The sequence below is a fragment of the Cavia porcellus genome, unplaced genomic scaffold (genome assembly GCF_034190915.1).
Source record: "Cavia porcellus strain 051 isolate PalLab524CR breed Dunkin Hartley unplaced genomic scaffold, mCavPor4.1 scaffold_16, whole genome shotgun sequence".
Taxonomy (NCBI): Eukaryota; Metazoa; Chordata; class Mammalia; order Rodentia; family Caviidae; genus Cavia; species Cavia porcellus.
In genome coordinates, this window is record NW_026947499.1 from 33,874,992 (window position 1) to 33,901,909 (window position 26,918).

At 48.0% G+C, this 26,918-nt stretch overlaps 1 protein-coding gene across 1 annotated transcript; it reads left to right on the top strand.

Annotated features, from left to right (window-relative positions):
* Positions 1–107: 107 nt before the first annotated feature.
* On the top strand, positions 108–25,957 carry Kctd5 (potassium channel tetramerization domain containing 5). Its single transcript, XM_003478491.5, has 6 exons — positions 108–419; positions 10,994–11,102; positions 12,583–12,674; positions 14,429–14,524; positions 16,474–16,599; positions 22,499–25,957. Exons 1-6 carry the CDS (start codon positions 168–170, stop codon positions 22,526–22,528), a joined length of 705 nt encoding a protein of 234 aa, XP_003478539.1. The 5' UTR covers positions 108–167; the 3' UTR covers positions 22,529–25,957.
* The last annotated feature ends 961 nt before the right edge of the window (positions 25,958–26,918 follow it).

Consider the following 26,918-nt stretch of genomic DNA (forward strand, 5'->3'; position numbering starts at 1 on the left):
CGGAAGGGGGCACAGCCGGCCGCCTTTCCGGACCGGAACTTCCGAATCCCCGCGTGACGCCGGGGCGGGCACTTTACTAGGGCGGACTTGTGGGCGGGACAGTGCGGAGGACACTATTAAAGACCGGACCCTTCCACTGGAGTGCTGTGGCGGGGCTTGCCGGCATCATGGCGGATAATCATTACGAGCTGCTACCGCCAGCCCCAGGCGGTCTCGGGGCGGGGCTGGGGAGCGGCCTATGCCGCCGTTGCAGCGCGGGGCTCGGCGCCCTAACCCAGCGCCCCGGTGGTGTGTCCAAGTGGGTCCGGCTCAACGTTGGCGGCACCTACTTCCTCACCACCCGGCAGACTCTATGCCGGGACCCGAAGTCCTTCCTGTACCGCTTGTGCCAGGCCGACCCTGATCTCGACTCAGACAAGGTGAGGGCCGTGCGGGCCAGCCGGGGGTGGTGGGGAGCCCAGGTCGTCCTGACCACAGCTGGTTGCGGGCTCCAAACACCGCACTCCATGGCCTGCGTCCTGGGCCCTGGGAGAGAGGTTGGCGCCTTAGCGCCCACTTAGCTCGGGAAGACCCTGTGGCTTCGCCAGGGGTGCCCGTCTCCCAAGTCTTCCCCGCTGGGTTCAGAGGAGGAGGAGGAGGTTCCCTACGCCCGGGACGTTAGTACTCTTTTTTTTTTTTTTTTTCTCCTCGGGTTATTACGCCTAGGGTGTGTGAACATTTCTTACACGATCCAGGATCCAGCGTACTTGCTTGCTCTGAAAACGGAGAACTCGTTCATCTCTTTCCACATTCCAGACATGTGAATTAATGTAGACATAGGGGTTGGCACAGTGGCCTTCTTTTGCCAGTGACTTGCATTTAGAGAGTTCACACTTCATCCTTTTCATCTACAACATGCACCGTCTCCGCAGCTCTTAAAAAGTGAAGCCTAATAAGATGTTTTTCAAAAACAATATTTCTCAAATTGGAATGGTTTAGGGGTTGGGTCGGCAGGTAGAACTTTTTTCAATCTGCTTTGTACCTACCTTACTTTTCCCTCTTCCCCTGCAAAACTGTAGGAATTTCCAAGTTAGTTTGCTGCTTGTATTTTATCAAATTAAATAGTCATACTGTTGCGCAGGTGGCGACAAATTATTGTGATTTTTACCTTTACAAGAGGTGTGTGGCTAAGGAAAGGTGCCTCAAGACCGTACAGGGTTGAAACTCAGAAAAAGATCTATTTGAGAAAGAGTTTTTACCTTTTTTTTTCCCCTAGTAGGCAGATCACAAACCTACTAACTTTGGCAGGTCTTTCAGCTGTGCTATGCAGTTGCACTTGAATTTGTGCCTTTCCAGTCTGATACTTATTGTTTAGAAAACTCTCCAGAAAAAGCAGAAATGCTTTGCACTTGCAGAAGACTGACAAAGTTCTTGGTGTGTGGCTTGACCTTATGATCAGGAAATGAGAACTCTGTGAACTGCCACAATAATCATTCATCTTGGACAGAAATCAGGGTTTGAGTTGCCAGTGCAGGTCCATCTCCCCACCCTGCCCTACCTCCAGCTGTTCCCATTGCTCATTTGACTCAAGTCTCTTATTAGAGAATTGACCTCCCAGAAAATGACAGTCATCTCTAGGATAGAAATAGATTTTTGTCAGCTGTGATTTTCCTTTTATAGTGTGGGTGTATGTTTTACTGTTGACTTTTCTTTTTAAACAGTGGATCTCAGTGATCATTCACTTGCTCTTTTTACTCAGATGACCCTGTTTTGTATATTAAATCAGAATTTTAACTGTTCCTGTCAAAGTCTTTCAAAGTAAGAGCCGTTGATACTCAACATTAGAACAATGGAGTAGGGTCCATTGCATAGTTAAATTGACTTCATCCCTTTATTTTATTGTCTCTTAAGATTACCTTAAAAAAAAAGACTTGAAAAATTATGCCTTCCTGTAATAGAGACCCTTGTGTATAGAGGAAATCAATCAGAAAAAAAAAGTGTGTGTGTGTATATAAATGCCTTTTATTTAAATTACCCTTTATTTAATTCCATTTGATTTCCAATTTGTAAAGTCAAAATTCAGAACATGAAAGTAATGCAGTTCTACAGTCTCTTGTCTCCCAAGTTGATAGTAAAGGGTTAGTTTTTGTCACAGATAAATTACTAAAAAGAGTAATGCTAATTCCTGTCAGTCATGTTACTAGAGGGTTCTACTTCAAGTGAGAAAATGTATAAAATTCTGTCTTCTCACCACCCCTAACTTCTGATGAAAGAATGGTCCCAGGAGATTCCTCTCCAATAATTAAATGCTGAATGAGGAATCTGAGGAGGAGGGTGGAGGGGAAGGGTGGGGGGTTATTAATTACATGAATGATGGGAGATAAACAGGATGTTGATTCACATGTAAAGATCTTTAAACCCTGACTTCATAGTTGAGATTAATAAAAAGATACCTGGCAGATATTCCTAAAATTTAACTTTAACAGTGACCTGCTGCAGAATTCCTTGCCTGACACTTGCTTGGTGTTTATTGAGCTCAAGGACTTTCAGATACTGGAATGGGAGTTTGGTGGGAAGAATTAAAGAGAAAAGATAGGAAGAAATGTTACAGGAATCTGAGTTTCAGGCAAAGGAGAGCGCTAACTGCAGACTTTGTGACTGTCCCAACCCCCCAAGCAGGTCAACCAGTTATAGCAGGGATTTCTAGAGTATTGCCTAAAGATGTTGACAGACAGGTTGTTGGAGTGGGGGTAGGAACAGATACAAGCATATCCAGGGACTGCTTGACTGATTTAAAACTGGCTCCCCACCCCCAGCATATCCTCAGAACCCAGCTTGGGACCCACTATGCCCTGTGTCCTCTGGACCCTTGCCCTCTTGTCTTAAGGGCCAACTTGGGATCTACTACTACCTTGAAATTCTCTTTGTAGATAGCCTTAGTGAATTTTCACTTCCTCCTGGGACGTCCTCCAGTGGGACTCTCTCTGTGTTGTGCATTTCAGCATCTGCTCATCTGTTGTCCTGTGTCATTTTTCTCTCTCATATATTCCTTAGGGTCAAGCCAGGCATAATATTCCTTCCTGAGCTGCCTCTTGGAAGTGCTTTATAAAACCTTTATATTTGATTTGTGTTGGTTATGACTTTGTATTCTATTCTACTGTATTTCAGAGGCACAACTGAAAATAGTTTGTTATTTGTAGCAGAACCCAGCCCCAGTGTTAGAGTAGAGATGCTTTAGGAGGTGAAGAGAAACAGCAAGCACTATGCAACTGGAAGCCTGTATGATTGAAGAAGGGTCCATCTGTAATTGAGCCAGGCCTGGAAAAAACTACTGGTTACCCATTTACTTCTGCCCTTGGAACCAGGGCTACTAGCCTTGCTTCTCCATCATGGGTATGGTGGCAGTGGGTGGGTCTTTGGAGGCAATCACAGCAATTCCTGTAACCAAATGTAGTCCTTTTCTGTACCTACTCTGAATGTATTTGGTGCTGGTGAATTTTAAGGTTGAAAAGATAGACATTTTACAGACAGAGCTAGGGGATGGCATGTGGGTGGGAGTATCACCTTTGAATCAGCTGCTTGGCAAGAGAAGTGAGGATTACTGACTGGTAGAATCTTGGCATCCATGCACTGGACAGAATTGTGTCAATAGTGAGGCCGTGTTTCATTTCGTAAAATAAGGATGTGTTTGGACTGCAGGTCCTGGGACTATGGTTTCCCTGGTTCCTCTGCTATGAGTGCTTGTCCTTGCTGATTATGTGGTCATCTCTTCACAAGGCATCTCATTTTAAGGTCCAGTGGCTTTTAAAACCTGGCAGCTAGGCGATCCATGCAGCCAAGATGCCAGCATGTATACACCCCTACCCATGTGCACATTGACTCTTACTAGGCCTTAGCTCTCGTAACACTGCAGAGTACTCACAAAATTCCAGATGGGGTTGCTGTGATCGACATTTTCCCTGGTAGAAAAATAGACTTTGGAGTTGTGAAAGCCTAGTTTGACTTTGCTGTGTTAATGTACCTCTGTGAGTCTTAACATTCTTCCTGTGTGAAATGATGCCTATACCATGCATGGAGAAGCTGAGAGAATTCAGAAAGGAGAGTTGGCTGCTGGCCTTACTCTGGGAAAGTGCATTGAAGAGAGACTACTTTTAGTTTAAAGATATACACCAAGGACGTGATCCTACCCCAGTTCTTTTTTTTTTTTTTTTTTTTTTTTTTGGTACAGGGGACCAAACTCAGGACCTTGCACTTGCCAACCCTAGTTCATTCTTGCCGATGACTTTTTTTGTTTGTTTTTGTGATACTAGGAATTGAACTGAGGGCATTTACAGTGACCTACAATCCCAGCCCTTTTTAAGTTACATATTTCAGAATAGGATCTTACTAAGTTGCTGAGTTTTGCAGGGTAGACTCAAACTTGGAATCCTCCTGCCTCATTCTTCCAGAGTGCTGGGATTATAGGAATGCTGTACCACCCTCAGCATTGTTTTTTTTTTTTTTTTTTTTTTTTTTTTGTGGGGGTTGGGGGGTTTCCCTAGATCAAACTCATGACCTTGCGCTTGCCAGGCAGGTACTTACTACACTGAGCTAAATTCAGGGCCCAACGCTCAGCATTTTTGATATTGTTTATCTCTTATAAACATGTATCACTGTAAAGCTCTCAGTGTAAGGCTGGGCAGCTCCCTTTGAGTTGGACTGGTGCCTACTCCATGTATAGGTGAGTGAGGCCTACCTTGCCTTTCTCCCTTGTTTCTTCTGCTGTTGCAGAGCTCCTGGGTGATCTCAGGAGGACAAGCAGGCCCCTGGCGGTCCCCAGCACTGGCTATTAGAGTCATGTGCCATGGGAAAGGGTCAGTGTTGCCTGGGCAGCCACCAAGTCTTCTTATAGACACTTGATATCTTTGAGCCTGGGAAATACAGCTCCAGGGCTTCAGTATAAGTATGTTGGGGATGGCCTTGTGGCATCCCCAAAGGCATCCCAACTGTGGGATGTGTCCCCAACATCTCCCTATCCATATTCTTGCAGGTTTTTGCTTCCTGGATGGTTGGACTTCCATGCTCTTAGGGCCCATTTTGCAAGTCAGGCTTGGGTAGCTACCTTGTCACTCTTTGTCTGTAGGACAAGGTAGGTTTTTCCAAATAGATAAAGAAAGCAGGTGCCAGAGGGCACTAAGCCATCTTCAGTGAGGTGGAGGAAGAACCAAAGTCCTGCCCTTTGGTCCCAGCAAAAAGAGAGAACTCTGCACTCAGTCCTCATGCATGGTTGTTTATGGGGAGAGCAGAGGCTGTACCGAAGCTGCCAGGTAGTGGCATGGTGATAGCTGGGTTGGAAGGGAGGGGAGGGCACCTCACAGGCTAGGTGTCGACTTGTCTAGGTTGTCTCAGTTGCAGTGTCCTTGGATGCTAACCTCTCTACAAGTTTGGTCAGGGTTGAAACTCAGGGCTGGGAGACTCTGGGGTGAGGAGGTCTTGCTCCCAGGACTATTACAAATGGGGAGGAAGATTTGTAGCCTAGAACCCAGGTCCTTAACTGTGATTGCATTTCTTGCCTGTTTTTATCTCCTGTCTTGTCTAATGATGGCAATTGTCTATTAAATTCTGTACATACTCATACCATCATGAAGGAGGTGGTATCTGCTGGGATTCAGTTTTGCATTTGCTGTAGCTAGAATGTCCCTACAGAAAAAACCCCCTAAAAACTGGCAAATGAACAACCTCTTGCCTGTTGGCATGGCTGTTCAGAATAGTAAGACCTTTCCAGATGACCTGGATAGATGGCATGTGGCTCCTAATCACAACTCACCCACACTATCAGGCTGGCCCAGTGCCTGTCTTTGTGATTAAATTGACAAACCTCTCCTGGGAGGACTCCTGTCCTGCAGAACCAACAGAACAGTCTGAAACAGATCTTAGGCTTCTGTGTACAGTTCAGAGCATTTTGTTCCCCAAGATCTTCATTGGTGGGATATTGTTTACAACCTCACCCTTCTTTGCTTCCATATATATATATATATATATATATATTTTTTTTTTTTTTTTTAACCCTTCTTTGCTTTTTACAGGGCTTCATTTGAGATCTTAAATTGTTTGCAGCTGTATCAAGTGGAGCAGGGGAAGGGGCAACATCCTGCAGATCAGGCCCTGAAGTCCAAGGGGCTCCTTCCCAAGGAGGTGGCCTTTGCTTTACTGAGAGAAATGCCATTTTGACAGTAAAATGCCCAGAACCTTAACAGCCTGCCCCCACCCTCCACCCTGAATCTCACTAGTAGCTCTCGCTTCCTCTTCATTCTCCATCCCCTAGGATATTTCCCACCTCCAAATGCACATAGAGCAGGCAGGATCTCCCTCAAGAGAAGCAAATAAGCACATTGGCTTTGTTGGGCCCCAGTGTTGTGTACTGGTGAATTGGAAGCAGTAGCCCTGGCGTTAGGGGCCATGGGTCCTGGGCCCCACTTTGTAAATCTTGCCTCTTGCAAGCTTCTGTGGGCCTTAGTTTCCTCATTTGTAATTGATGATTAATACCTTTTCTGGATCCATGATATAATAACTCTGTATAAAACAGAAGAAGTGGAGGTGAAGGTTTTGTGTATATATTTGAAATAGTCACTTGAAGTGGGTAACTTTGGGGTAAAAGCTACGTTTCTGATTTGGTTGCTTGTGAATGTTGGTGCACGAAATATTCTGTGCATTGAGGTTTCAGAGAGGAAATTTGATAGAGCATTTATCCCACAGCTTTGATTCACAATACTTTGGTCTCTTAATTTTATCTCTTCCTCAGTGGCCTTGTTTTATCTCTTGTTGGGGATTGTAGGGGTGATGATGGTGATGGTGGTGTGTGCTTATTTCTGAAGCCTGGGGATGATTGGGAAGAGCCAGGTATGAGGAAGTGCACACAGATCAGCAGCATATCCAGTTTAGGATCTTACCTGAGAGCCAGATGTTCTCCACCCCCTTTCCTTCTGCCTTTTTCAGGATTGAAGTTGTTTTAAAGGTGTACCCTGGAGGAATAGGGGTGGTGTGGTGCATGGAGGGCTATCCCTTATGGGTCCTCTGTGTATACTGCCTTCTGACCAGAAGCACAGGCTCAGGCAACTCATGGTGGCATCTGCTCAGATTTGTCTGTAGAAACTGTCTCCCCATCCTGTTTTAGAACTGCTGGTCAGGAGTGTATGTATGACATAATCCTGATCTGACTTTTGCCTGCTTGTCCTCTTGGGAAGGTATTTGTGGGTACCTGCCTCAGTATGGCCATCTTTGAGGTTGGAAGCTTCCCTGCCCAGCCGAGTAGCCATCAGGTCAGGTACAGGGTTGCTTCATCTCAGACTGGGGCTCAACCTCTGTCAGCCCCACTTAGTGCCAATTTAGGCATCAACAGCACCCCAGCCAGTGGTGTGGACTGATGGCATGTGTGCGTGGGTGGGTTGGCTGTCACTGAATGTTCAAAGCCAAGTCCAGTGATCCTTTTTTTATGCCTTTGAAGAGAGATGAATGTTTTTCAAGCCTGCACTGCCACAAGTAGGTCAACGCTAATTCAATGAGAAGTAGAGAAGGAAGGTCAGTAGAGGGAAATGATATGTCGAGAAAGCAGCTTAATTCTGACTCTTTTGCAAAAAACAAAACAAATCTTCCCATCATACAAATATAGCACATGCTTGTTATATAAATTGTGGAAAGAACTGAAAAGAGGAAGGATAATAAAAGACCCCATGTGTCTGGCCATCCAACCCTGTGCCATATCTTGGCCTATTTCATAGCTGCTCAGAGCCCATTTGGTTTTAGAATTGTAACTGTACCGTGTATATGCAACATGATGGTTTCTTTCCACATGTCCTGTGGTGACCTGCTAGTGGTGTCTCAGTTGGTCCCAGTTGTTGTTCTGAACATTCCAAAATGATCCTCTGGCTGCTTTTGCATCAGTGGGCTATAGACTCATGTTTTGAATTTGGGGTTTTTTTTGGATTTTCTGCTTTCCTGTTTCCTTCCTTTATTTCTGTGTTAGGATTGAGACCCCTGAGCTGTATTGCCAACATTAGAACACAAGGTATTAGGGCCTCAGTCCTGTTAGTCCCTACAGTTGGGCTCACTCAGTGTGCTCTGGTGTGCTCCCTTGAAAGAACCTGAGCAGCACTCTGTGTCCAGCATGTGTTAAAGTAGGATTTGGTAGTGCCTGGTGAGAGTGTCCTTTGTTTAAGCCCCAGGTGTCCCTGTAGAAGTTGAGATTTTGATTGTCTGGCCTTATGGCTCTGGCCTTACTTTTTACTTAGGTGGCCAGCCTGCTTTCCTAAGGAGGCCCACCTGGTTGAAATGAGCCACCACAAGAAGCAAGCCAGAGAGCCCTGACATGATGTACAGAAAAAAGGTCCTTGAAGGCTGCCTACCAATGCACTGCTACAGTGCCTAACACCATCAGTAGATGTGACACATGGGCCTTAGACCCCTACAGTGCTCTGGTGATTATAGCTGCTCCGTGAGATTCTTTCTGTTCTACTTATGGTAACTGAGAAAACAGATATTGAGGGTTGGGGTGGCCTAGTCTTGAGCCTGTTGTCTGACCCCACTGAGGATTGACCATGAGGCTTTGGATGTCCTGACAAAAGAGGCTCCTGGGGGCATCCTGGACAAAGCCCTATCCCTCTCTGCCCTTTCCATCTTTATCTTCCTAAACCTAGCAACATGCACAAGTCACCCAGTTGGTTCTTCTTCCACAGGAGGGGGCTAGAGGAGTCCTTAACCCAAATTATGATGGCACAGGTTCTTTCTTTTCAGTCTCAACCCTTTTGTAGAAAGTGGTGGTCATTCATCATGAGGGATGGGGGAGTGCGAAAGTGTCCTTTGTTTAGAAGTTGGCCCTTCTGATCCTTTGCCCCTCTCTGCTTGGAGAACCAAGGTCCAGAGGGTGAGACAGAGGAGGACCAGGTCTAGAGGAATAAAGGCCAGAGCTGCAAGGTGGGGAAGCCTGGGTCACTGAGGCTGGCGTGTCTTTAGATGGGGTAAAATCAGAGATCTGGGTTGGGTTGGGACATTGCCATGGGTGGAATAGGGCTTGCCTTGAAAGAGAATGGGCTACAGAGGTTTTTGGGGCACAAGGGCTCTGTGTCCCACGTGAGCTATAGAATTCAGGTTTAATCTAAAAAAAGCAGGTTTTCATAGTTTCGTGTTTGAACTTTGGAAAAGAACCCTTGAAACCAATAGGTTTTACCACCTAGATGATAGAAGTTGATGTCTATGAAGAAGGATCGTAGTTGAGTGCATTGCTTTTTGCCTAAGATGCCTCTACCTTTGGGCTCTGTTGCATCCACGAGATTCAGAAGTCTTGCTGCAGATGCCCAGTGTTGTCCTCAGGACTGCCAGATGCTCCTCTGTGGGGCTGGGGGTAGGAGAATGAGCACAGCATTCTGTGCCCTATTCCTATGAATGGCCCATAGCACCTTAGGATCTGAGCCAGTTGTCTTGATCTGTGTAGTGATCTGCCCCAGCAGATATAGGCCTTCCTGCTGAGAAAGATGGAGCAGTGCCCTCACCTCAGTAGAGGCCTCAATCTTAACTGTTTGCCCAGGGCATCTATTGGAACAAGTACCAGGCACCAACCAGGGGAGGCCCTGCCCCTTATTACCATGTCACTGGATCACATACTGAATGTCTGAGTCCTCATAGTACCTAGGCTCTGTTGGGCTCAAGAGCCTCCAAATTGCATGCAAGCTGGTTATGGGCCTGGTCTATGGTGAGGAAAGATAGAAACTCACTGCCCCAACCTCCAGCAGTCCTTGTAGTATTTGTGCATTGCTTACGTTTGATGGTCCCAGTGCCATGCCCTGTGATCCTGGCCAGGTCTGTGGCTCTTTCATTCTGCATGCCAAATAACAGCAGAGCCATGCGCTGTGATGTATCTGCATAGGGTTGTACTTGTCCTGGGCCTTGGGAGGGCATGTATACCTCTTGGCAGGTGGGGGCATCGACCCTCTGGAGGACCTCAGTTGGCTAGGCGTGACCAATGGAGGAGCAGGCTGACCATCTTCAGGAGGAGTACCTTTTGAGTGACTGCCTCATCCAGCCACAGACTACTGGCCAAAGATGAGGGCACCCTCAGTGGTCATGGTCACTGAGAAAGCCCTGAGTCTGCCATCAATGGAAATTGAAGCTCTTCTCATCGTGGCAGCCTCAGGTTCAGCAGCTTAAATGTGTCTTCTTTGTGCTGGCTTGCTGCTGACACTGCTCCTGTGTACCACAACCTAAGAAGGAGGAACATGGAAGAGAAGAGGCCCAAGTGCTGAGCCCAAGGTTGGCCTGCCACAGGAGAGCTTCAGTGGAGCAAAACCAGGGCTTTAGGTCATTGCCATGGAGCCTAGGGGCTATAAGATGAAGGCTGGTACCTGAAACCTTACTTTAGTGCAAACTCAATAGGGAGTTCATAGAAATAGCTGAAGCTTGTCTTAGACCCAGGGTACAAATCAGTGTTAGAATATGCTTTGGGTTTGTTTGTTTGTTTGCTTCTTTGTTTTGAGACAAGGTCTCACTATGTAGTTCAAACTGCCCTTGAACTCACTATGTAGCCCAAGTTGGCCTCAAAGTCACAGCAATCCTCTAGTCTCAGCCTTCCAAGTACTAGGATTACAGGAGTATGCCACCATACCTGGCTAGAGTGTGCTTAGGAATCCCCTAGGTACCATGCACATCAACATGTTTTAGGGTTAAAGAGCTGAGGATAACCCAAATGTGACTGCTGCTCTGGGTTAGGTTTTGTTTTGTTTTGTCTGAAGTGGAGTTGGTGCTTGGGATGCAGCTTAAAGCATTGTTGTGCTAGGCAAGTGCCATACTGTTGAGCTATGATGCCCTATCCCCCATTTTTTTTTTTTTTTTTTTTTTTTGAGTGCTTGGGATTGAATTCAGGGCATGCTAGGCAAGTGCTGTGCCACTGAGCTACTCCCCTTCCCTGATGCTAGTTCTGGCCTTGGTCTGGTTTCAAGAATACTGGTTTCCTCTGTAGAATTGACGCTGTTTTATTTTTTTGTAGGATGAAACAGGTGCCTATTTAATCGACAGAGACCCCACCTACTTTGGACCTGTGTTGAACTACTTGAGACATGGAAAGCTGGTTATTAACAAAGATCTTGCAGAGGAAGGTACATTGTCCTTTACTGCACAGAGAACTTGGATTTGGGGCTGGGTACTATAAAGGTGCTGATAGGTTGACCTTTGTGCAGACATTTCAGGCCAGAGTCATGTGCTGAGCAGCATGCCTTGAGCTGTGTCTGGGCTAGAATTTTGGGTACCAAGGTCCTATGCTTCCTCTGAAGACAAGGCCCATGGCTCTTGGGTTGCTTTGCCATGATTCCTATAGGTCTCTTGGGGTGAGGCTGCTCAGTGGCTTGACAGGATTACTGTGGCCAAGGGTCACTTTGTAGACACCCTTTTCCAAATGTTTGGTTAGTGCTGGAGATGTGAATGGTCTCCCTGCTTTTTTTCACAGTGCAATGGTCTAAGGCCATGTGTCACAGATAAACCTATGGTGTGAGCCTAGGGGGTCTCTGCCTGCTGTTGCTGGCCACTGCATTGCTTCCTGCCTGGTCACAGAGCACAAGACACACTCCTTTATGTGGGCCAGCCAGGAATGTGATTCGTGCTCATAATTTCAGCACTTTAGGAGGCTGAGGCAAAAGGATTACAAGTTCTTCATGGGCAACTTAGTGTCTTAGTGAGATCTGTCTCAAAATACGAAATTTAAATAAAGAAAAGCCAGTGGTGCCCTAGAAGATTCTAACTCCTTTCTTGGACCACTTGGTCCAAACTGGAGTACACAAATTTTTTCCCTTCACCTCCTTCCCTGTCTTCATTTCTTTTTTCTGACCCTGTTCTTCTTTTGTGCCAGGGTACTGTCCTGTCATCTGGGCTTTTGCTCAGTTTAAACATGGAGACATGGCTCTGCCTGAGGCCTTGAGGATGTTTCTTGTCCATATCCAGCGGCAGCTTACTCTGTGGGATACCCTTTCCTTCTGCCCTGTTTGGACTGTGCAACTCCAGGCCTCATTTCCCATAACTCTTCATCTTTCCCACATCACTGTGCATTGTCCTGTGCTGTTGTGGCCTAGAAATGACTTTGGAGGGACTGATGAAATGAGGCAAGAAATCCCTGTAGCGGGACTATAGGAATCTACCCTAAGTTCCTGGGAGATTTCAAGTTTCTGAGTATGGAACACTGGTGGCAAACTTCGGAAAAGGCAGTAGAGCTGTGGGCAGCCCTCCACCAGCTAGCCTTCACTTAAATAGGGAAACTGAGGTGTTGAGTGACTCCAACACACACACCAGGGTCTGGTGTCCTGGCCTATGATATAGGATACAGGTCTCTAGGCTGCAGAGGAAAAGCACCAGTCACTCCCCAGTGTCTGTAGGATCAGTGCAGTTTGTCTGCTCTGCACATCACCCGGAGTGATAATGCGCAGAATGTAAACATTACTGTCCCTCATTTTTGCCATCAGCCCCTGCTGAGCACTGTGAGCTATAGGTCTGTGATGACATTAGGATGGACTAGGCATGGGGATGAGGACAGGTGAGAAATGTTTATTCCTTAATGTGGTAAAAATCTGTTATTTTCCTCTATTCCAGGAGTATTGGAGGAAGCAGAGTTTTACAATATCACCTCACTAATAAAGCTTGTAAAGGACAAAATTAGAGAACGAGACAGCAAAACATCACAGGTGAGACAGTGACTAATGTGTAGGATATTTTCTAGTCCTGTGTGTGGGCACAGCTATCCCTTCTCTCTGCTTTCCTGCCCTGTCCTGGTGCTTTTTACCCCCTCTTAGCACCCTAAAAAGAACCCATGTACCTCTGCCCAGCTCAGGGAGCCATACTCTAGTGGGAAGAGATAGAAAATATAAGCCAACATAAATGTCTCCTTCTTTAAAAAAAAGAAAAGTAACTGTGTGGAGGTCTGTGGTGGAGAACACTAGAACAGAGGAATTCTAATGATGGAAATGGGAGAGCTGGTGGCCTATGGAAGGGCATCCTGGCAGGGGCAGCAAATACAAACGGCATGTCACCATTGTGGCTGGAAAGAGGACAATAATGAGCTGGGAGGTGGACAGAGCAGGAACTTGGATCTGTGCAGGTACCAGGAGGATGTGGGTTTTCCTGAAGAGAGTGATTGTGCTTAGAGGTGGTACCACATGCTTTCTGCCAACCTTTTTGGGGACCATCACACATGGCCATAGTTAGTGGTTCTACTGCTGCCCTTGAGGCTAGTGCTTAGGAGCCCCCTAGCACCTTCTGGGAAGGAAGCACCAATCAGTCTCAGGCACTGGTCTTGTCATTGTGCCAGGTCTGCACTTGAGATTGGCTGGATCTATATCTAGGAGAGCAAGATGGGTTTTGGTAGTGCTCTGTTTTCAACCCTGTGCTGCCCTCCCACCCCCATAATGGGCTTTCCCACTGCACAGCTGGTAACCCTGAGCCAGAGCTCTTTGTCCTATAAAGAGAAGCACTAATGGCTTGACCACTTACTGTCTTGTCAGTCACCAGGCCAAAAGAGAGTTGTACATGTGACCTGCCATCAGCCCTTTCCTCTTTGCTGCAAGCTGCTGAGTACCAAGGAAAGGTCCAGGGAGGGCCTCCTTGTCTGCAGGGTAGTAGACAAGTCTAGGGCATTCCTTGGCCCCCTCATTTGTATGCTTAGCCTCCTTTTTACCCTTCATCCCACAACTATATGACCTGGGCTGCATTGAAGCTTCCTGTGTTAGTTTCTCTGTCCACCCAATGAGGTGGGAGAGATTGTCTTCACAGGTCTAGGCCTCATAGTAATATGAGGCAGCCAGTATAGAGATGAAAACACCTGGAGACAGCAAGGGCAACATGTGACTTTGTCACTGTGTATCACTGTCACAAGTCACTGCAGAGTGTCAGGTTAACCTGGACACTCATTTGTATGAGTGCTGTATGTGCTGTCACCTCCCGATGGATCAGCTCTGGGAGGGCGAACCCAGGTCTCACCATGTGCAAAGAGTCAAATCTATTGGAACCCAGTACAGGAAGTCCTCTGGGGCTCTAGGAGACAGTTTTAGTAGTACTGGGATGCTAGGGCTGTATCTGAGTTGTGGGATGTGACAAGAGCTTTACCTAGGTGCGGGAACAAACTGTATGCAAGCCTTCCGCTGGGTCTTTTCCAGTGGTCAGCACTGAGACCAGTATGGCCTCATATGGAACAGAGGCTGATGTTCCTGTGTGTTCACATTTAGCCAGCCACAAGTGCTCTCAGTTATGTGAATTATTTCTTTCCAATTTAGAAGCGGAAATATTTAGGGAGGGGGACAAGTATGAGGAAGTGGCACATAGGAGCTCTTGAGATTTGGGTTAGCTGTGTAGGTTTGTGCAGAGTGGCTGTGGGCACTGAAACCTGTGGGACTTGGGCAGGGTTCTTTGGCTTGGGTGTGAGGTGTGGCCTTTGTCCTTGCAGGTACCTGTGAAGCATGTGTACCGTGTGCTGCAGTGCCAGGAAGAAGAGCTCACACAGATGGTGTCTACTATGTCTGATGGCTGGAAGTTTGAGCAGGTGATAGGCTGCTGGCTGGGGCTGCTTCTCCAAGAACCATTGAGGAGGCTTCTGCCTCAGGACTTTCCTGGAGATTGTTCCTTGATATCCTTAAGTCCCAGGGGACCTCAGCCAGCTCCCACCCTGTGCCAGCACAGTGACTGTGGAATTTGGGGATGGAGGTGCAACTGTCAAGAGTCCCACCACCTTCCAGGGACTGCTGTGTGCTGTATTGGGCTCTCTTGTGTGTGGGGCTCCCTGATGGGCATTGGCTGGGCATTGGATACACACAGGTGGCTCTCATGTCCCTGCCCTCCTGAGGGCTCAGGTGTGGGGACCTGCAGTGTGTCTCTCATTCCCAGAGTTTATGTTGTCCCTGGCATGTGACCCAAGAAGAACCAGACACTGAGAAGCTGCTGTCATCAATCCTAGATCTGTGACCTGGGTTGTCCTTATTTGAAATTGGTGTGCTGTGTCCTCTTTTTCTGTCTTGTGACTTTTTGTAGGGAATGGGAAGAGCATCCCCTCTTAAGACCAGCTTCAGAACTTTGTCCTCAGCTGTCCTGAGTGATCCTAAACCCATCCCACAGGACATATCTCCTCCACCTTGATTTTGACTTCTGTACAGTCATCCTTGGCCACCACTTTCATGCCACCAGTTTATCCTGGTAAAATCCCAAGTGCCAGTTAGGCATGGAGATGCATTCCTGAATCCTAGTAGTCAGAAGGCTGAGCCAAGAACATCACTGAGTTCGAGACCAGCCTGGGCTAAACATCAAGACCCTGTCTTAATGAACCAAACCATAATAAAACAAAATATCCAAGTCCCTGAGTCCTATAATCCAATAAGGAGCATTTTTTTTCCCAAAGCAAGGCCAAAGGTGTGGATGGATAAACAAGCTTGGGGGTCAGGTTTTTGTGAGATGACCAGATCCAACTCGGAGTTACCCAGCAAGTGATGAGAACAGAGACTGTGACAGATGTGGGGAGATGTGTTCCCTATCGGTGTCCCTGCAAATCCCCACTGCCTGGACCAAGGCCAACACCCTCCTGTCTCCTCACCTGCTAAGTTAAGTCCCACTCACTGTGGGAACTGCTGTCTTGCTTCAGGTGTACAGCTAACAGGATTTGATTGCAGTTTTGAGTGCTCTCTGGCTCAGTAATTCTCCCATTAGCATTCTTGTTTGTGTTAGTAAGTTTCCTTCTAACTAAATTTGTGGGTTTTTTTTTTCCCCTTTGGTACTAGGAATCAAACTCATGACTTTGTGCTTGCCCAGCAGGCACTTGTGCCGCTGAGCTAAATCCGTGGCCCTAATTTTCTGTTTAAAAAGACAAAGCACTTGGTAGCTGTAGGGTAGCTTTGTCCTAGATGTATGGCTGGACAACAGCCCAATCCGAGGCTCCAGTGCTTGGTGTTCCGAGGGCTGTAGGGCAGGTTGCAGTAGTGAGGCTGTGCCCATAAGGCACAGCTAGTACCTAGGTTGAGGTCTAGGAATCACAGCTCTTGCTCAGCTCTCCTGGCCCTCAGAGCTACCTGATTTCTACCTGCCTTCCTACCACTGCTAGGCATATCCTGGGGTTACCTGTTCTGAGCTAGGAAGCAGAGTCAGTCCACAGAGGTCCTGCTTCCCAGAAAGGGTCTGCTGATGGCTGTAGGGACAGGCAGAATGCCACAAGCAAGACCTCATAATGTGTATCGCAAGATCTGGCCTCTATTGCCTGTTGCACTCTCTGGAGTAATCAGTCGGTGTCCCCTGTGTGCCTGACTGAGAACTCTTGAGAGCAGCTTAGCAACCCAGAGGGCAGAACCTGTCCTGGCATGTTGTGATTGAGAGGTGGCACAGGTGTGCTCTTGAAGGTGCCAGGAGTCTGCTTCCTCTGTCAGAACTGAAGCCAAAACAATACCAACTCCTGAACCTTGAGTTGTGTTACAATCTTGGGGCACATGTGACCCTATGTCTCCCTTTTAGCTGGTCAGCATCGGTTCCTCATACAACTATGGAAATGAAGACCAGGCTGAGTTTCTTTGCGTGGTCTCCAAGGAGCTGCACAATACTCCATACGGCACGGCCAGTGAGCCCAGCGAGAAGGCCAAGGTGAGTGCTAAGGTAGCTACTCCCAGCCTTTTTCCTGGTAGGCATACTTTAACAGGTTGTGCTTTGAAAGTGCTTCCTAGTGCTACTTCATTGTATCTTGCTGTCCTTGCTAGGCTTACAGGGGGCTCAAGATAACCTGCAAGGCTGCCTGATTTGGCCAAACAGCTGGTTCTGCCACCAGATACTGGTCTGTGCTTCATCAGCACATTAAAGAGCTGTTCTTGCAAGTGTCCCCCAGACCTGGGGCAGAGACTTCTTATGTTGGGTCTGCCACTATGAGTTGCTCTCTTGGGGGGCCCAAGGGCCCACTGTTCCCAGGAGATAGGCCCTGATATGGAAGAGGTGACAGCCCATAAGCTGGAGTAGGTTCCCAGTGTCAACAGCTGCTTCAGACATATCTGAAGTATGTGTAGTTGTATGAAGAAGAGTATCTCATAGTCCTACTGTTCTGGTTTTATTTGTTTTTGAGACAGGGTTTTACTATGTAGTTTAAGGTGGCCTTAAACTGACTGTATACCCCAGGGTAGCTTCTACCTTGCAGCAATCCTCCTGCTTCAGCCCCCTAAGTGCTAGGATTATAATCATGTGCCATCATACCCAGGTCCTGCTCTTCTGCTCTGTGGGGGCTAGTTTCATTATCCGCTAGGAAGGTGGTGGCAATACAGAGTTTGGCCTGGTTTGTTAGCTTTCCAGATTACCCCATGGCCTTCCCAGATGTGATCATTTTGATGGCATTTCCTGTGGGCACATTTATCCAGCTGAGGCCCCTGGGTGGACAGATGCACTGGTTTCTGCACTTAGGTTGCCAGAGACCCAAACAGTGGAGCTATACAGTGATTGGAGTGTTCTGTAGACAGCTCAAGGTGACCCAAAGATCTGCGGTGAGACTTGGCTTAGTCAAGGCACTGAGGGGCTGGTTTGGCCTTAGTCCTGGGCCCACAGTGAGTTGGTGAGGGCCACAGTGTTGCTGAGTATGGTGTAAGTGATGCAGGAAGAGACCAGACTTGGAATGAAGTCCTGGCCTTGCTTCTCTCTCTCTCTCTCTCTCTCTCTCTCTCTCTCTCTCTCTCTCTCTCTCTCTTTCTCTTCTTCTCCTTCTCCTCCTTCTCCTCCTCCTCCTTCTCCTCCCCCCTCCCCCTTCCTTTTCTTTTCTTTTCTCTTTTCTCTTTTCTTTTTTTTTCTTTTTGTAGAGCTGGGATTTAAACCCAGGGTCAGGTACTCTGGAGTGCTCTGCTACTGAGCTACATCCCTACCCAGCCATGTGTGTATGTTACTAGGGATTGAAGCTAGGGAGTATTAAGCTCCTTTATTTTTCATTTTTAGTTTTCAGAGACAAGGTCTCACTACGTAGTTCAGGCTAGCTTTGAACTCACTACGTAGCCCAGGCTAGACTTGAAACTTGCAGTGATCCTCCTGCCTCAGCTTCTGAGTGCTGGGGTTACAGCATGTGCTATCACATCCGTCCCACAAGCTGCTGTGCCCTGAAGCTAGCCCCCTGTGCTCACTGGCCTTTTTGTCACTGTCAACTTGAGGCCTCGGATGGTTTACAGTTGGGCAAGCCCCATAATGCTCTGCAGCAGAGAAAGCTGGGGTCTGGTGCCAGGTCCCTATTAGGCCTACGATCCAGAAAGTGCCCTCCACCTCCCTGAGAGACCCTGAGCCAAATTGAGGGGAAACACCACTTTCTATCTTTGAGCAGTGACAAGCCTCTTTTATAAATTGTTTTATTTTTAGAAGCTTTTTATTTCTGAGCTTACGGCTCACCAGGGCCCATTTCCTCCAGTGGCTTGTCAGCTGCAGAAGAGAGACATTCTGTGCTATGAGGAAATGCCAGGCATGACCCCAAGTCCCCTTGCTGTTGGAAGTGTGGCCTTGTTTCTCTCTCTAAAAATATCTGGCTCTGAAGTGGTACAGCTTCGCCAGCTTCTAAGTGGGGCAGAGGCAACTTGGAGGGAACTGAGATAGGGTCTAGGACCTCTGGTAGCCATGTAGTCATGGAGGCCAGATCTGGAGGGCAGTGACTTGGCAGTACCCTACACACAGGCTATATGGAGCAAGGTCACAGTTCCGAGGGCAGCAAGTCACCTTGGGGCCTGTGTCTGTGACTGAGGCCAGTACCTGCCCTGTTCACACTGAACCTTGTGCCTTAGTGGCCTCTTAACATTTTACCAGGTAGCCTTTCCCCATTTCAGGCTGGTGGAGTGAGGGACATCCAGGCCCATGCTGTAGCCATTATGGGGAGTTGGAACAAATGACAGTAAGAAGGACTGTTCTCAGGTCAATACCTTCACCTCCAATGCAGGAGGCATTCTGAGAGGATTCAGAACTCACACAGAATGGTATTAGTCTCAGTCTCAGGGTCACCTTTGTCACAGAGGAATGCAGCTGCAGAAGATACCTGGGGTAAAAGACATAGGGACCTCTCCAAGAAGTCCCACATGCATGCAGCACTATCCATCAGGGAAACCCTGAACCTCAGCATGTTTTTGGGACTCCATTGCACAGGGTGACTAATTAGCAGATTGATCAGTCAGTGCCCTGTGGCTGATCAGTCTCTGCTTCTTTGTGGTCCTTGGGCCCCAGCAGACAAAGGCCCTCCTGTTAGGCAGGATGTTTCAGGAGCCAAGGCCATCAAATAGGCCTCCTTTAGAACAGAGCCTTCCCAGAGGTTACAGGGTAGGTGCTGCTGCAGGGAATCAACAATGTTTTCCTTTGTGGTGGCCTGGTGGGCAATCTTCTCCCTTTCCCTAACTCATACGTGGCTGACGGATATCTTCTTCTCCCTTGCTGCACACTGCCTGCTGCGCCAGAGTGATGAGGAGACAAGGTATCAAGGCAGTGATTCAGATTAAGTTTAAATGTCATGGTGAGCTCTGTAGCCCTTCCGATTGATCTGGCACTGTAGTCGCCTAGGCCCCTTGACCCAAGTTGACCCTTGCCTCCAGCCCCTCTCCCATGTGCCTTTCCCCTGCTTATAGTTGACAGAACTCTGATAGTTGTGCTATAGAGTTGCTTATAGGGAGCTGGGTTGTCATTTAGACATGGGCATGGCTCCACTGACTTCACAAGCATAAAGATAGGGGCATTTGCTGGGAGAACCATTTATGTTCACACACAAATGAATGTTCACAGTGTGGAGGCAGAGCCTGGATCCTGGGCCAGGTAGCAATGTCCCCTGCAACCTGCCCAGCTTCTGAGAAGCAACCTTCTTGTTTCTCCTGAGGCTTGTCTTGGATGCTCAAACCTCCTTGGCCTGAGATACTGCTGTCATGTTCCAGGGTGGTGATCACATCTGCCTGAGCTTAGACAGCTCCTTAGCCTTCCTTGCTTTAGGCTTTTCTCATACCTTCTATGTCTTATGGACCAGACTGCATCAAATCTGACTGCATTGTCACATTAACAGCAATCACCTAGTTGCTCCCTGACACTCAGGAAAGAAAAGGCAGGAAACAGACCAGGAGTGAGGTGAGCCCACTCTTAATATCTATCCTGCAGACTAGGAGTGCTCACCACATTGCACTGGGACCAACCCAGCATTTTAGGAGCATAGCCCACCAAAGGATGGCTTAGGGCAGGTTGCACACTGTAGACTGAGGGCCAGTGCCTGTGTATGCAGCCCCAAGCTAAGAAGGATCTTTTCTGTTAAGTGATTATGAATGCCTGCACAATAGCTTTAATTTTGCCTCTTGAGCCTCAAAGCCTAAAATATTTATTATAATCTGGTCTTTTAAGATAAAGTAATAGGATACATTAAATTTATGCCAATAATATTAATGTAGTACATGCAAAATTAATTTCTTTTCTTTTTTTAAGATGGGGTCTTGTCCTGCTGTCCAAGAAAGATCTGAACTTGTGGACTCAGGTGATATTCATGTCTCAGCCTCCTAAGAAAATGGGGCCACAGGAGTGTGCCACTATATCCAACTAAAAATACTGTCATTTAGTGGTCATAGTGGTACATGCCTGTAATCCCAATACTCTGGGAGGCTGAGATAGTAGGATCACAAGTTTGAGCCCAGCCTAGGCAATTTAGCAATTTAAAGCAGACCCTATCAAAATTTAAAAAAAAAAAGGGGGTTGGGGATATCGCTCAGTGTGAAGGTACTCAGGTTCAATCCCTAGTACAGGGGGGAAAGAATCATGTAACATAAAAAGCCTTGAGGTAGATTGATTGATTGATTTTGCCCTTTTTCACTCAAGTTTCCAAAATGAGGTCTGTGCTTTCTGTTGTGGCCCACATTGGGAACATCCCATTGAGGGACCCAGCAGCCATGTGGGCAGCAGGCTCTCAGCTATAATTTGCCTGGGGAAGAATTGTGATGGGTACTAACTCAGGGCATTGTGGGACCCACAGAAACATGAGAGAGCCACATCTGTGCCCAGACTGGCTGGAGGAAAGTGTCACCTAGAGGTTCCTAGAGGATCCTGGGGACTTGGGTCCTACCCAGAGACTGCCCAGAATCCTGGAGGGCAGTGGAACTTCTTTGCCCTAGCACCGAGCCCCTCTGCTTTTAGGAGTGGCGTCTGTTCCAGTTGTTCAGGCTGAAGGAAGGTGGGGGGTACCCCTGAGAAAAGCCCTGGAGCAGTCTAGATACCTGGACCTGCCTGTTGGACTGCCTGAGCCCAGCTTCCTGCATGCCCCTATTGGTCTTTGTCACTGGTCTGGTGCCTCTTTGTAGGATGTAGTCTTAATGGGAGTCTGTCAAAGGCAGAGTATCTCTCCAGGGCAGTGCAGTTATAGGCCCTGAGAAGTTGTCAGGTCATAGCTCCCATCCCAGTGCTCTGTTGGGCTCAGCTCTGCTCTGGGCTGGTAGTAGCTAGGCCTGGTCTGGTTGCTTCAGCAGGAAGAAAGGCCATTCCTAAGTCACCTCCAGATGTCTTGGTAAGGTTAGGAACCACTCAAAATACTTGCCTTCATTGGCCTTGAGGAGGTTTGCACTGTTCCTTGTTCTGTGGGAAGCCCTCTCTCAAAGTACAGAGCCAATGGGTACTACAGCCAGTGGGAACTAGCCTGGAGACAGGTGGAGTGTTTGGGGTGTCTGGATAGGTGGGACTCTCTCAATAGGACTTGGCCTTCTTTCAGCATCCTGAGAGGCTACTTGTTCCAGGGGCTAGGGTAGAGGTACTCACAGGTACCAAGTGCTGCTGGCATCTCACAGAGGTAGTCCCGACCCTAAAGCATCCTGCCTTGAGACTAAATTCATCTGCTGTCCTCTGGCCCTCTGGGGTACAGCAGACTAATTTTGTGGGCTTGGCTTAGCAATATTTTCCAGGGCTTCAGAATGTTACAGGGCCTCAGAAATTCCCGCTAACTTGGTGGCTGCCCAGCTGACTAAACTTGTCAGCAAGGGAGGCAGAATAGGTGCTCTGTAGTCCAACTTCAAGAGAAGATGTAGACACAGCAGCAAAGGGAAGCAGGCCCTGCAGGCTGCAGAGTCTGAGATGGAGGACATGGACCATAGTGACCCACACTTAGGAAGGTTTCCTAAGGTCAAGTGGATGTCTTAGGTCACTCCTGTGATATGGGGGAGGTGGACAGACTCACTGCGGCGTGGGAACTGGTAGGATGTGGGGGCTAGTCTGATGGAGAATAGTGGCTCCACTGTTGGCTGTGGGACATATTCTGGGGAACTGCTGGGCATGTAATATCATTGATTTATGACCTTGACTTATAATAGATAGACATTTTTGCTGGGGGAAAAGTATAAGGTTAAGCAAAGGTGCCTGTGTAGCAGCAGAGGTCCACATGCCTGCAGCTAGGACATTGCTCTGCAGTAGTGGTCCCTCAGGGCCATGAACAGTATGCCTTTTGCCACCTGCAGATCTGTAGGCTTTGCTCTATGAGGCAGAGCACTGCCAGGCCTGAACTCTTTATTTTTCTGCATTTGGTATTTTTCAGATTTTACAAGAACGGGGTTCAAGGATGTGAGGACAGTCTTGACAGCTGAAGAAACGATTTACTTTTTCCCAAGATATAGTGAACCGCCATGTCCAGGAAGCTTGGCTGTGAGAAGAAACCTGCTTTTGATCATTTCTCTAGAGATCTGGGTGTGGATCCTTTTTTGCTTTGGAGGTGGGTGGTGAGAGACAGCCCAGCTGTCAGAGACATGCCCATGGATGGAGGGTGGGCTGTCACTAGGGGCTTGCTCTTTTCTTTCCAAATGTCACATGGGACTGAGGCAGGATGTTCCTGATCAGCCGTGCAATCCTGAAGGTTATTTCAAGGGTAGGGCTTTTGGTGCTACATACAGTCTGCGATAAGTGACCCAGGCCTCAATGGGAAGAAGGGACAACAACAGCTCTACTGACTGTCCAGCACACCATGGGTTGGGGTCTGGGTGCCTGCTGGCCACTCCTTGAGCACCAGGCTCTCATCTTCAGGTCAGGGAGGCTGCTTTGCCTCCCGTATGATCAATTGGCGGTTTCTTTTGACCTTGGCTAAGGCTCCCAACAGAGGTAGCCTCCACATTGCTACTACTTCCCGGGCACCTGCTCTGAGGCCAGTCCTCCTTCCAGGCCAGGCTTTCCTCCTGGCTTCGTCAGCTGGACAGTTAATGCTTCTCAATTTGTATTTCCGAGGCAAGAGAAATTTGTAACCCTTTTTTTAAGCGTGGATAGACTACCTAATGTTTATACTCTTCAGAAATGCCTAAAAGTGTTGCTAGGTTTTGGCTTGGTCTGTTAAACCAGTTAATGGGAAATGAAAGTTTCGCCTCGTCCGTCCCACTTGGGGGCTCACGGGGGAGCTGGTGCCCACCAGTGCCTTTCTTGCGCCCGGGATGGAAGCTGGGGCAGGAGCCTGTGCACCTGGCTTCTAGAGCTGACACTCTGGGTTACACTGAAGCTCGGGATGTTTACAGTGCATCACATATCTCTCTGTGTCTCTTTTTCTCTCTCTCTCTTTTTCTTTTTCTCTTCTCTCTTCCTGCCTCCCTCTCTTCCTCTCCCTTTCTTTCTCTCCCTCTCTCTCTCTAGCTCTCATTTTCTATATAACTATGCAGTTTTTCTCTCTGATGTTTCTGGTGTGTTTGAAACTACATGACCTGCATGACTCCGCCTACCTGGCGTGACTTGGACCCTACTACCTGCCTGCTTTGAAGCAGACCTTTCTCAGCTGGTTGTAGGGACTTGTCTGCCTGGGGACAAGGCCCAAACAAGTGAGTCCAGCTTTTAACTTGTGGCTTCCCGAGGGAACTGTGCAAACTGACTACGGGGGCTGCCTACCTGCAGCCTAGAAGCTCTGACACTGGCTCATTTCAAATGTTCCTGGGAACCTCTTGCCTAGTCCCTCTTTCTCCTTTGCCAATAACCTGATTAACCAAGTTTTCCAGCATCCAGAACTTACCTCCTTTCATAAAGTCTCTTGTATGTTGTTAAATGTTTGACTTAAAAGAATTCATGAAAACATTTTTATAGGGCAGAAGTAGCCACTGGCTGACCCAGCTAAAGGTGGCCCCACTGTTGGCTGTGGGGACATACTCTGGGGAGCTGCCGGGCGAGTAACATCGTTTGATTTATGACCTTGACTTACAATACATAGGCTTTTTTTTTAATTTAAAAATATTGACTTCACAAAAGTTTATTCTAAGGGGGTATTTATACTTTTATACTTTTTTAGGTATCCGTGTTTTATCAGCTTACTGTTTAACGTCTAAGTTTCCCCTGGTATTAGCAAATAAAATTGTGTATTTATGAATGAGCCCAGCAGCTGTTAATGTCTTAAAATGCATGGAAAAGCTGCAGCTGGAATGGTCATTCAGCTGCTCAAGCCAGGATACCCCCTGCAGGACTGGTTCCAGCTTCTAGTCAAGGGACCCAGTGTGCCCTGAAGAGTTCAGCTATCTTTGGTTATCTGCTGCTACCAGTCAGTCCTATTTTCACTGATCAACCCAGCCTTGGCATGGACTGTCCTACCTGCCCAGTGTAAGGTGCAGGGAAGGGGCTGCTTATATAGGGACAAGGTGTGGCTTCTGGGTGTCCTGGATGAGAGATCACATGAGGGAGGAGTTTAAATTCTGCCTTGAGAGGTTTGCTAGTGGTAGCTAGGACCTGCCTATGCCCTTCAGCCTCAGCCAGAAACAGCTCTGGGTGCTCAGGAAGGCCTCTGCATGGTGATATTCCTGATCAGAATCCAGAGCATGTCCTATCAGAGCTGAAGGCTACAAATAAGACAGGCCAGAGCTCTTAGCAAAAAAGGCATTCTGTCCCCCTCAGGTAGACCTATCTGCCATGGGGTGTTTGGAGAGGGCTAAGGGGTACCAGTGCTGGCCCCTTCAGAAGTCTAGCAGACCTAGGCATGGTAGCACATGCCTGTAATCCCAGTACTCAGGAGACTGAGGCAGGAGGATTGCTGTGATCCCCCTGCCTCAGCCTGGGCTACACGCTGAGTTCAAGGCTCACCTTAACTACATAGTAAGACCCTGACTCAAGAAAAAAAAAAAAAAAGAAGCCAGTGATATAGCTCAGCAGCTTAGCGCCTGCCTGGCAAATGTGAGGTTATGAGTTCAAGGGTCAGTACCAAAAAAAAAAAAGAAAAACAAAACAAAACAGGAGAGAGGGAGGGTTTGTGGGTTGTGTGGGTCCCCAGTGGTTTCTGGTTCATGCCTGAAGCCTTCCAGGACTCTCTGTTGGAGCAAGAATCACACCTCTGGTTGGCTAGTACGATGGAGCCTGCATGGGGATAAAAGCCCCACTACTGCCACCTGGGGATAGGTGTGAGGTCTCTGGCATTGGAGGTTCCCCCTTGGTTTTCTCCTTCTACACCTCCTGCCTGCCCACATTTGGAACACCAAAGGTGATATCTGGAAGGGTCTTTTTGCCTTCAGGTCATCTGTCCCCACACGGGCTCCTGGGCCTGGGGTTGATTCTTACCTGGGGTCTTGAAGCCAGCAGGGACCCATGCTAACTGTTTTTCTTCCTGTGGCTTCATAGACTGATTGTGGTGCGTATGCAGTTGTGTGTGTGCATGGCATGTGCTTGTGTATGTGTGTTCATGGGTGGGGGACAATACACATGTGTGGCTGTTCTGGTATCACCTGCCCCCACTGAGGCTGGTTGCAGTGGCCTTCCACAGTGGTCGTGCCTGGGGGAAGGCTCCAGTCCTGGTGCCCTGCCTGGCTGCCTTGATCTATGCCAGCAGTTCCCTTCAGTGTTCTTCCTACAGCTGGCACCCCTGATGGCAGATCACTGGTAACTGCCTGGCAAATGTGTGGAGCATTATATCTTGAGTTGTACCCTGAACCCGGGATGCAGAAGGAAGCCTGTGGTAACCTGGGCGTTTCTCTTCTACAACCTTCTCACAGTACTGAGTTTGGTATAAGCTGTGAATTGCATGGAATAAACCTGTTTTCCTTTTCAACTCCTGGTTCTGTGTAGAGTTTTCCCTGCCTCCTACGGACAGTTGCCTGTGGAATCTCTTCTTGGGATTGGCCAGCAGATCCCAGGGGTATAGGTGAGGTGTGTGACTCTGTCTCCTCTGAACTCCTCCACCCTACCTTGGCCAGGGCTCCACACATAGCCCATAGCAGTACCTAGTCATCAGACCTGTCTCTGGGACCCCACAGCCTGCCCTGCCCTGTTGTCTGGGTGCAGGAACACCTGCCTCCTATTGAACAGATGAGTAATCCCTCCTGACCAGAGACCTAACCTGGTCTGGAGCAAGAACTCAGCAAATGACCCATCCACTGAGGTCACTGAGTACCTGGTAGGCAGTGGTGGCTGAGCTCAGGCAAGCCTAGGGAGATTTCTGGTGTTTTGACCCCCAGTGTTCCCAGGCTGAACCACAGTAGATGCTTGCTAAGTGATCATTAGTTTAGTATATAATAGTACCTGCTTCTCAGACTTAGGCAGGCAGGCTACACACAGTTGTATATGTCCTAATAACTTTAGACTTTGAGTGGGGAGATCAGCACTGACGGATAGGGTGGTGGGAAAGGAGCCCTGAGGTCAAGGGGAGAAGGACCTAGGCTGGTCCTAGAAGGGACTGAACAGTAGAGTAGAGAGTCAGAAAATGGCCTGGACATACTCCATGGTGACACGGCATTGTTTAGTGAAGTCTGGTGGGAGTGGTAATGGTTCCCTTAGGACACCCCTCCCTGCCCCTCATGAGTACCCTCGTCTCTCCCTATCCTAGTTATAGCCCCTTCAGTGGCACTGGCCATCTGTAATCAACTTTCTACCTGTGGTCTCTATCCACAGTGCTTGGTCAGGGCAGCCCTTAGCAGAGGATCAGGGTAGAAAAACTTGAAACAAAGTGACATCAGGGTAGTCTTCTGTGAGAAAATCTGGGAAAGTATTACAGGAACCCGGGGATATCCTAA

Excerpts from the sequence above, each read along its gene's own strand:
- Kctd5 (XM_003478491.5), top strand. The coding sequence starts at position 168 with ATGGCGGATAATCATTACGAGCTGCTACCGCCAGCCCCAGGCGGTCTC. Across the intron at positions 11,103-12,582 it reads CAAAGATCTTGCAGAGGAAG|GAGTATTGGAGGAAGCAGAG; the intron begins GTACATTGTCCT and ends CCTCTATTCCAG. Across the intron at positions 14,525-16,473 it reads ATGGCTGGAAGTTTGAGCAG|CTGGTCAGCATCGGTTCCTC; the intron begins GTGATAGGCTGC and ends TCTCCCTTTTAG.